The sequence below is a fragment of the Euprymna scolopes genome, chromosome 33 (assembly GCF_053919585.1).
Source record: "Euprymna scolopes isolate OS-2025 chromosome 33, ASM5391958v1, whole genome shotgun sequence".
NCBI lineage: Eukaryota > Metazoa > Mollusca > Cephalopoda > Sepiida > Sepiolidae > Euprymna > Euprymna scolopes.
The window spans coordinates 1,174,070-1,185,040 of record NC_136514.1 but is presented as its reverse complement, the minus strand read 5'-3'; the positions used below and the strand labels follow the sequence as shown (position 1 = coordinate 1,185,040).

General features: G+C 33.1%; 2 protein-coding genes across 2 annotated transcripts; both read right to left on the bottom strand.

The window, feature by feature from the left end:
* Nucleotides 1-5,885: 5,885 nt before the first annotated feature.
* Nucleotides 5,886-8,433, bottom strand: LOC145258000 (uncharacterized). Its single transcript, XM_080115728.1, has one exon. The coding sequence runs from the start codon at nt 8,421-8,423 to the stop codon at nt 6,054-6,056; it is 2,370 nt and encodes a 789-aa protein (XP_079971854.1). The 5' UTR covers nt 8,424-8,433; the 3' UTR covers nt 5,886-6,053.
* A 36-nt stretch (nt 8,434-8,469) lies between these two features.
* LOC145257986 (uncharacterized) lies at nt 8,470-10,962 on the bottom strand. Its single transcript, XM_080115711.1, has 4 exons — nt 10,687-10,962; nt 10,198-10,474; nt 8,672-9,643; nt 8,470-8,528 (listed from the first exon to the last, which is right to left on the bottom strand). Exons 1-4 carry the CDS (start codon nt 10,960-10,962, stop codon nt 8,470-8,472), a joined length of 1,584 nt encoding a protein of 527 aa, XP_079971837.1.
* Nucleotides 10,963-10,971: the final 9 nt, after the last annotated feature.

Genomic DNA, 10,971 nt, shown 5'->3' with positions numbered 1-10,971 from the left:
TAAAATCGGCCAGCCAGAATGAGTTAGTGAAAGATGTTTGAATTTATTTAAGTAAGAACCAAATTGACAGGTGCGCGCCCGGAAGTCGTCGAGCGTTACGACGACGACAATTACCAGGTTTGTTTGTTATAAGCAAAGCAAAAAAGAAAACAACATTAAAGCGGAGGGGGGGGTAATCAAAACATCGAAAAAAAAAGCACAAAAAAAAAACTAACGTAAGGCAAACGAACGATGAAAACAGAAAAACGAACACGTGAAAAATGGCTTAAATAAGCCTGTTTCGATATTAAAATTTAAAAAATCGGTGGGTACCCGGGTGTTTTTGGGTGTGTGGTTGGGGGTGGATAAGTGAAGTAAAAAAAAAAAACAGGAAAACGAACGTTATGTGAAAAATGGCTTAAATAACATTGGTTCAATATTTAAATTTAAAAAATTGAAAAAAAAAAAAAAAGAAGACATCTCACACCACGATTCGAACCCAAAACGTTTAGATAATGAACCAATGCACTAATCGACTGACCTAACGCGACGTACATGAAATTTGTTCAGTTTTTCAACTATTTAAAGTAAATCAGGTCATCACGTCATCTGGTGCATGCGTAGAACCGCTTGTCGTCACGAGAAGACCGTTTTTGTTGACTCCCCCTGTCGAAAATTGTCGATTTCGGGGTGGTAAAATGAACGTTTTTGGTCAATCTTTCGATATTTTTTGAGCGAAGGATGGGGCTTCGATATGATACCAAGTTTGTGAATTTTCGTCGTGTCTGTCGAAAGTTTTTAGCAGACACACAAACATACATACATTTTCGCTTTTATATATATAGGACATGGAATATAAGTATAAATATGGATAAATTCTTAACAATGAACAATGGAAGTACACATTGAATCGAATTTTTTATAGGTAAGTGATTTTTTGGAATTTATTTATATTTTTTATAATCGAACTAAGTAAAATTTTGTTGATTTTCGTTAAATCTTTTTTACAGAAAACCGATTCAAAAAAAGAAATATTGCATAATTTGCTACTAAACTTGTTATTTTTTAAAATTTGGTCTCCTTTAATTGAAATTGAATTACATTTTTAAGCTTCGAAATATAGTAAATTGATTTATTCAAGTTCATATGCAGCATTTTTAATAGCCGATTCTGATACACCTAGGTATGTACACTTGTGTAACCGTTTAATTCTTCCTCTTCAAAATTATGAAGCCTCGTCTCAAAGGCTTCCAAAAAATAAAATAAAGTCAACAGGTGCTTTAAATTAATTGTAAAAAACAGCATTATTAATATTTACTTTACTATTCTCTTGTTACAATGAGTAAACCGAATTCAACTATGTCTAAAATAGACGCAGCACTTTTCTTTGGGTCTGGATGTCAAAATCTATGTGGGGACTTTAATGTAAACTACAGAGACTGGCTTGATTTTTTGAACAACACAGACACAGTGGTTAATAGCACGTAGAATTGTCAATTGCACATTTCATTTACAAAGTCGTCACTTTTTTGACTCGCCTTCAAGGTGAGGACAGGCCAATCTCACTTTTCAACATATTCTCGACAACACTTTTTTTTTTTTTTTAACATGGGGGTCACCACTTATCAAGGCCCAGGAGCCACTCCGGGATAAGGGTTATTGTGTGTACAGTAATCAATGGGATAGTATCGCAGTAATAGTATTGGGGATTTGATAAGGTGTCATTACTTAAGGGGGCGGTTCATCAGGAATTTGTTTGTGTTGGACTTGAAGACATACAAGTTGAATTCGGGGGGGAAACAGGCAAGCAGCAGAGTTCCACAGCCGTGCAGTTCTAAGAAAGAAGCTTTGTTCATGGAATCTACGTTTTGATTTAGGCATGGATAAAGAGTGGGGAAAGTTATTGACAGTGGTTTCAGCTAGTCGGGTGTTTTTCGTGAAAGATTGGCGAGGGGGGACCAGAGAATAGCACTCAGACGAGCACTTGCCATGGAAATAACGATAAAATAGAGACAGGCTTGCAATGTCTCTTCTGTGGGAGAAAGGTTGCAGGGAAGAGAAAAGGGCATCCCCCACTAAGCCACGAAGTCTTCCGCTAGTGTTTTTGCCATTTCCTTAGATATGTGTTCATTTGTTTTCCCTCGTGCCTGTTATAGAGTATGGTGTCATCAGCAAATATACCCATCTTAGAGACAATTTTATCAGGGAGTTCATTTATGAATATCAGGAATAATAAAGGTCCAAGGATAGATGCCTGACGTACACCCGCATTTATATCATACTGTTTAGACGTACGACCGTTGAGGGCAATCTGGACTCTTCTCTTACTTATGTTAAGTATTCGTCCATTGATACCATATGATCTGATTTTCCTGAGAAGACCATCCTGCTGTATGCTATCAAAAGCCTTAGATATATCTAGGGCTACTGCTCTACGCTCTCCTGCTTTGTCCAGTGTATGGTATATATGTTCAAAGATTACAGTTAGGATATCTGCTGTAGAATGAGCTTGTCTAAATCCATATTATTAGTCAGTCAGAAGTTTAGCAGCTGTAAGGTGATGGACTAGACCTGGGTTAATTAAGGACTCAACTGTTTTGGCGAAAAGTTGGAGGAGGCTAATGGGGTGATCACAGAAGTAGTTTTGCAGCAGTCAGGAAAGCAAGATTCATTAAGGCAAGTTTGGAGAGAACTGGAGTAACCTTGACAGAGGATTTTTTTAATAATACAGCTGGGATGAGATCTGGTCCACATGCTTTGGAGGTGTCAAGGATTTTTATATCATTCACCTGAGAAGGGGTGATTTTCAGATCCTCTAGTGTGGCTTCTCTTTGTCAAACCGACTTTGAGGCAAACTGACTAGCAAGTATGTTAGCCTTCTCGGTGGCCATGCAAAAATCCTCATGATTGTTGAATAGTAGGGGAATTGTTTGATTACTCATCTACATTGTTGTAAATTTTCCCAAAATCACGGGTTCCTAATTTGTGCTTCGATGCATTTTCTGGTGATTTCAGTATATTCTCTCTTAGCTGTCGCTATTTCTCTCTTACAATTATTTCTAGCTTCTATAAATTCTTTCTGTTAGAACTGGACTTATGTCAGTTAAAGCTGCGGTAAGCATGCTGCCTTTTAGCAATGGCAGCTGCACAAGCAGAAGTAAACTATTGGGGGAAAATTGGGCTTGCTACAGAATTTCTACATGGGAACATGTGCTCCAATTACCGTTTTGAACCACTCAGTGCTTTCATTTGCACACTGTTCAGCAGGAAAAGAAAAAATATTTCGCCACGGAGTATCTTTGATGAGATCGCTGATAGTTACTTAGTCAGCCTTTTTATAATACCTTATTGTTTTGAGCAATGGTTCTTCATAAAATATGTAAGTATATATATACATGACTGTAAGTGAGTATCTATACATATATACAACTATGATGGTTATATTTAAGATTCCAGTTTCTTTTCATGTTGAACATAAAAGCTTGATATTTAGTTATCTTTTGTAAGGATATAAGTATATTATTATTAAATAAGTATATTATATATTATTATTATTATTAAATATATGAGTATATTATCAAATATTACTAAAATATATATAAATATATATATATATATATATATATATATATATATATATATATATATATATATCGCATTTAATGGTTCAACGGTTAGAAGCTCCGACTTTTGTTTGGGCGGTCAGGTTTCGATCCTGACTTTAGGTAGTTGCTTGTCTAGCCGCACTGATGAGCTGTGAAACAGTACTGTATGTGGATAATCATTAAGGCTATGACAAGAGAATATTCTTTTCATTATTTTAACTCTTGAGTCTCAGTTAATATGTTATGTTTTTAGATAGAGCGATGTGGTTCTCGATTGATTAACTGTGTCGGATATATACTCAAGTGTCAAAACAATCATAAGAATATTCTCTTGTCTTAGCCCTAATTATTATAAAAATATAAGTACATTATCATGAAAAGAGTTTATTGTTATTTAAATCAACTGCATAAAAACAAAAAGTCCAAACAATTATGTGGTTAATTTACATATTTTTAAACAGTTTTTAGTAAATTAATGTTTGATTTCATTTGTTTATAATTTTTTAAAATTTTTCTATAGATATGGAATAGTTTTGTCGATATTTACAATAATTATAATGATTTAATAAAAATGCAATAAATTATTAAAATACTTTTTTTTATTAATTTTTAGAAAAGGAAAATAAAAAGAATTTTTCATATTTTAATTCAAATATTTATATTCTTTTAAAACATGTTTGATTTTGGGTTTTTTTTTATATAGTTTTGTTGATATTGATCATAGTAATAAATTCAATTAAAAAATAAGAATTATCAAATAGTTTTCAACTTTTAAATCACACTAATTTCATTCGCAAAAATCGACAAGTGAAAGTTTTTAAAAATAATTTTTTTTACAGATTATTTTTAAAGACTAGTTAAGATACAATAGACAAATGGTTTTGTTTTTAATATCATTTTTTAAAAATCTTTTTTTTTTTTTTTTTTACACAGAGATCACCACTTATCAAGGCCCGGAAGCCACTCAGGGATAAGGGTTATTGCAAGTACATTACGTTAGTGAGGAGATTTGAGGAAGTGTTTACTTAAGGGGGCGGTTCATTAGGAATTTGTTAACATTAGACTTGAAGACATCCAAGTTGTAGTCAGGAGGGAAGCAGGCAGACGGAACAGAGTTCCACAGGCGTGCAGTTCTAAGAAAGAAGCTTTGTTCATGAAATCTGCGTTTTGATTTAGGCACAGATATAGAGTGGGGGAAATTTTTCACAGTGGATTCAGCTAGACGGGTGTTTTTCGTGAAAGATTGGCAAGGGGGGACCAGGGATTGGAGTTCAGACGAGCACCTGCCATGAAAATAACGATAAAACAAGGATAGGCTCCTTTTTAAACAAAAACACTATTACGCCATGTCGAAAATAATATTAAAAAAATTACGAAAATTCATTGAGTTGACCAATTGCTATTGTGTTTTTAATAAAAGAAAAACTCTCGCTACAAATATTGCAGTCATAAACAAGGAATCGAAAACACTTTTAATTTAAAGTCTTACATTAATTTTGATATGGAAATGAGTGAAAAATACATTTTATGTTAATAATATTCATTAATCTCATTGGCAAATGAAAATGTTTCTATTCACTGATTTGTTCAAATTTTTCCATCGCCAAAAAATTTAAAATGAAATTCTTAAAGTAAAAAAGAAAATTATACCCACAAATTAATTGCTGTCCGGGTAGGCTTTTAAAAATAAAACTTAACATTATAAATTTTTTTTTGCAATTTTTCTATGTTCACAATGTTAAAATCTTTTTGTATTTTATCTCACATTTGTAAAACATAAGAAAATAAATTCTCTTTGAAACAAAGTAAAAATAAAATGGGATGAAAATTTCAGAATTAAAATGAAAATATGTTTTTAAGTTCAAATGTGTTTGAAATTTCTTTTTATTGAATAGACATTCAAAATTTATTTTAGTTTTTTTTTCTATACATTCACAATAAAATGTGAGGTTGATTTTTTCATTCAAAGGACGCAAAATTTACTTTGATTTTTCATTGATAAAAAACAAATATGGATAAAAATATTGATAAATAAAAGTTAAAATATTTTATATTTTAATCAATGAAATTTTTGCTTTTTTTCCTATTCTCATATTTTAAACATGTAACAATTTATAAAGAAATTATTACATGTTTAGAATATGAGAAAAGGAAAAAAGCAAAAATTTCATGGATTAAAATATATTTCCTTAATATAAACATTACATTGAATAAAGCAAAGATTTCATTGATTGAAATAAAATATTTTCAAATTTGAAAAAAAAAAAAAACAAACAAAATTGTATTAAAATTTTTTAAATTAAATTTAATTAAATAAAATAAAAAAAAGGTAAAAATTTGTATGTTTTATCGTTATGCATTTATAAAAATATATTTCCTTAATATATACCTCACATTAAAATGTGTTCTTGTTTATATGTATAATCTGTGTTGTCTACATTTTTGTTTAGGTCCATGCACCAAAACCATTTATCTGCGAATAACAAGGTGTCTCTTCAGGTTGCTTTTCTGTGAAATTCTTTTTGAGCAAACATCACAATCAAACGGTTTCTCTCCACTGTGAATAAGCATGTGTTTTTGTAGGCTGCTTTTCTGTGAAAATTTTTGTGAACAAACATCACAATGAAATGGATTCTCTCCACTGTGAATATGCATGTGTTGTTGAAGGTGTGGTTTCTGTGATAATTTTTGTGAACAAACATCACAATGAAACAGTTTCTCTCCACTGTGAATACGCATGTGTTGTTGAAGATGGTCTTTCCACAAGAATTTTTGTGGACAAACATCACAATGAAACAGTTTCTCTCCACTGTGAATACGCATGTGTTTCTGTAGGCTGCTTTTCTGTGAAAATTTTTTTGAACAAGCATCACAATGAAACGGTTTCTCTCCACTGTGAATACGCATGTGTTTCTGTAGGCTGCTTTTCTGTGAAAATTTTTTTGAACAAGCATCACACTGAAACGGTTTCTCTCCACTGTGAATACGCATGTGTTGTTGAAGGTGTGGGTTCTGTGAAAATTTTTGTGAACAAACATCACAATGAAACGGTTTCTCTCCACTGTGAATACGCATGTGTTTTTGTAGGCTGCTTTTCTGTGAAAATTTTTGTGAACAAACATCACAATGAAAAGGTTTCTCTCCACTGTGAATACGGATATGTCGTTGAAGGTGTGGGTTCTGTGAAAATTTTTGTGAACAAACATCACAATGAAACGGTTTCTCTCCACTGTGAATACGCATGTGTTTCTGTAGGCTGCTTTTCTGTGAACATTTTTTTGAACAAGCATCACACTGAAACGGTTTCTCTCCACTGTGAATACGCATGTGTTGTTGAAGGTGTGGGTTCTGTGAAAACTTTTGTGAACAAACATCACAATGAAACGGTTTCTCTCCACTGTGAATACGCATGTGTTTTTGTAGGCTGCTTTTCTGTGAAAACTTTTGTGAACAAACATCACAATGAAAAGGTTTCTCTCCACTGTGAATACGCATGTGTTGTTGAAGGTGTGGTTTCTGTGAAAATTTTTGTGAACAAACATCACAATGAAACGGTTTCTCTCCACTGTGAATACGCATGTGTTTTTGTAGGCTGCTTTTCTGTGAAAATTTTTGTGAACAAACATCACACTGAAAAGGTTTCTCTCCACTGTGAATAAGCATGTGTTGTTGAAGGTGTGATTTCTGTGAAAACTTTTGTGAACAAACATCACAATGAAACGGTTTCTCTCCACTGTGAATACGCATGTGTTGTTGAAGGTGTGGTTTCTGTGAAAACTTTTGTGAACAAACATCACAATGAAAAGGTTTCTCTCCACTGTGAATACGGATATGTCGTTGAAGGTGTGGGTTCTGTGAAAATTTTTGTGAACAAACATCACAATGAAACGGTTTCTCTCCACTGTGAATACGCATGTGTTTCTGTAGGCTGCTTTTCTGTGAAAATTTTTTTGAACAAACATCACACTGAAAAGGTTTCTCTCCACTGTGAATACGCATGTGTTGTTGAAGGTGTGGTTTCTGTGAACACTTTTGTGAACAAACATCACAATGAAACGGTTTCTCTCCACTGTGAATACGCATGTGTTTCTGTAGGCTGCTTTTCTGTGAAAATTTTTTTGAACAAACATCACACTGAAAAGGTTTCTCTCCACTGTGAATACGCATGTGTTGTTGAAGGTGTGGTTTCTGTGAAAACTTTTGTGAACAAACATCACAATGAAATGGTTTCTCTCCACTGTGAATAAGCATGTGTTTTTGTAGGCTGCTTTTCTGTGAAAACTTTTGTGAACAAACATCACAATGAAACAGTTTCTCTCCACTGTGAATACGCATGTGTTGTTGAAGATGGTCTTTCCACAAGAATTTTTGTGGACAAACATCACAATGAAACAGTTTCTCTCCACTGTGAATACGCATGTGTTTCTGTAGGCTGCTTTTCTGTGAAAATTTTTTTGAACAAGCATCACAATGAAACGGTTTCTCTCCACTGTGAATACGCATGTGTTTCTGTAGGCTGCTTTTCTGTGAAAATTTTTTTGAACAAGCATCACACTGAAACGGTTTCTCTCCACTGTGAATACGCATGTGTTGTTGAAGGTGTGGGTTCTGTGAAAACTTTTGTGAACAAACATCACAATGAAACGGTTTCTCTCCACTGTGAATACGCATGTGTTTTTGTAGGCTGCTTTTCTGTGAAAATTTTTTTGAACAAACATCACAATGAAAAGGTTTCTCTCCACTGTGAATACGCATGTGTTGTTGAAGGTGTGGTTTCTGTGAAAATTTTTGTGAACAAACATCACAATGAAACGGTTTCTCTCCACTGTGAATACGCATGTGTTTTTGTAGGCTGCTTTTCTTTGAAAATTTTTGTGAACAAACATCACAATGAAACGGTTTCTCTCCACTGTGAATACGGATATGTCGTTGAAGGTGTGGGTTCTGTGAAAATTTTTGTGAACAAACATCACAATGAAACGGTTTCTCTCCACTGTGAATACGCATGTGTTTCTGTAGGCTGCTTTTCTGTGAACATTTTTTTGAACAAGCATCACACTGAAACGGTTTCTCTCCACTGTGAATACGCATGTGTTGTTGAAGGTGTGGTTTCTGTGAAAATTTTTGTGAACAAACATCACAATGAAACGGTTTCTCTCCACTGTGAATACGCATATGTTTTTGTAGGCTGCTTTTCTGTGAAAATTTTTGTGAACAAACATCACACTGAATAGGTTTCTCTCCACTGTGAATAAGCATGTGTTGTTGAAGGTGTGATTTCTGTGAAAACTTTTGTGAACAAACATCACAATGAAACGGTTTCTCTCCACTGTGAATACGCATGTGTTGTTGAAGGTGTGGTTTCTGTGAAAACTTTTGTGAACAAACATCACAATGAAAAGGTTTCTCTCCACTGTGAATACGGATATGTCGTTGAAGGTGTGGGTTCTGTGAAAATTTTTGTGAACAAACATCACAATGAAACGGTTTCTCTCCACTGTGAATACGCATGTGTTTCTGTAGGCTGCTTTTCTGTGAAAATTTTTTTGAACAAACATCACACTGAAAAGGTTTCTCTCCACTGTGAATACGCATGTGTTGTTGAAGGTGTGGTTTCTGTGAACACTTTTGTGAACAAACATCACAATGAAACGGTTTCTCTCCACTGTGAATACGCATGTGTTTCTGTAGGCTGCTTTTCTGTGAAAATTTTTTTGAACAAACATCACACTGAAAAGGTTTCTCTCCACTGTGAATACGCATGTGTTGTTGAAGGTGTGGTTTCTGTGAAAACTTTTGTGAACAAACATCACAATGAAATGGTTTCTCTCCACTGTGAATAAGCATGTGTTTTTGTAGGCTGCTTTTCTGTGAAAACTTTTGTGAACAAACATCACAATGAAATGGTTTCTCTCCACTGTGAATACGTATGTGTCTGTTTAGGTTGCCTTTCAGTGAAAATCTCTTCAAACAAACTTCACACTGAAATGGCTTCTTGCTGTAATTTACATTGCAATCGTTAATGTTTTGTTTTTCGGTTAATGTCTCGAAATTTGCATCTGTGAAAAACAAAAATATTTATCTTGCAATCATCAATTTCACAAATAATTAAGTTTTTAATTTTGTTTTAACGAAAATGCAAACATTTTATAATTAGACTTTTATGCATATTTGATTGGATCAATATTTTAAATATTTGATTTCTCTCTTGTTTAAACTAATTAAAAATCATTTTGTGTTAAACAATAAAATATGATTATTGTTGAATAATATTTAAAGACTTTGATATTAAATACATTAATTTATTAATGTATTTAATATCAAACTCATTAATGGTATTTTTTTTACTTTAAATCTTAATTATTTTTTTCATTATTAAAAACGTAATTTTTCATTTCTACTTGATGTTGGGACTGCACACACGTACGTCTTTTCAATAATTTCTTAGACTATCATTTAAAGTCAATCTTTTGTATTCAACTTTAGCTTTTTCCCTAAAATATCAACATTTGATTTTGAAGTTTATTTTTTTTAATGGATGAAAATTGAAATAAAAAAAAATCTCAATAATAAAATTCTATTAAAAATATCAAGACATTTTTGTGGAAAATACCTGGAATTGTGGTTCGAGTATCTTTATTTTTGTCCTGTCTCTTTGATGAAGTAGAGATACCCATATGTCTGGCATAGTCATCACCATACCAAACCAGTAATTCCTCGCTTTTTGACACACGTCTTAAGGTCTTGTAGTAAACTTCATCGAGAAATTGGAAAGCAAAGAGATTTTGTTCATTTTCATTTCTTGCACAATTTACAAATCGCATCCAATTTGAAATCTTTGGGTTTTGAGCATCAATAAAATGGCTTGCTTTACCAGCATCACTGTAAATCTAAAAACAAAACAAAAATAATGGAGGGGGGGGGGCTTATTTCAGTTAGAATTACAATAGAATATAAATTTTTTTTTTTAAATACTTCAGTTTTCGTATTATATTTGTGGTACACAATTATTAAATATTTGCAATCATTTTTAATCAACAAAGATTATTTTTTAACTTGAAATGATTCGGATGAAACATAAAACACAAAAAGTTTCACTTACTTGCCAACTGTATCCTGACAATTGAGCTTTTTCTTCATTTCGGATTATCTCCCCTTTGTAAGGTCCAAATCTGGCTCGATCAGGTATCGGCTCTGTGGCAAATACTCCGAGGCCAGCATTTGGTATACTTGATTTTTTAATAACAACACAATTGGGAGCCGTCTTCTTGGCATATTTTGATGTGTGTTGTTTTACCTGATAAATGAAACACAAATTCTTGTAATATTGTCGGGATTTCAAATGAAGGGAACACAAACGAAGAAGGGGGGGGGTCATATTGGAATG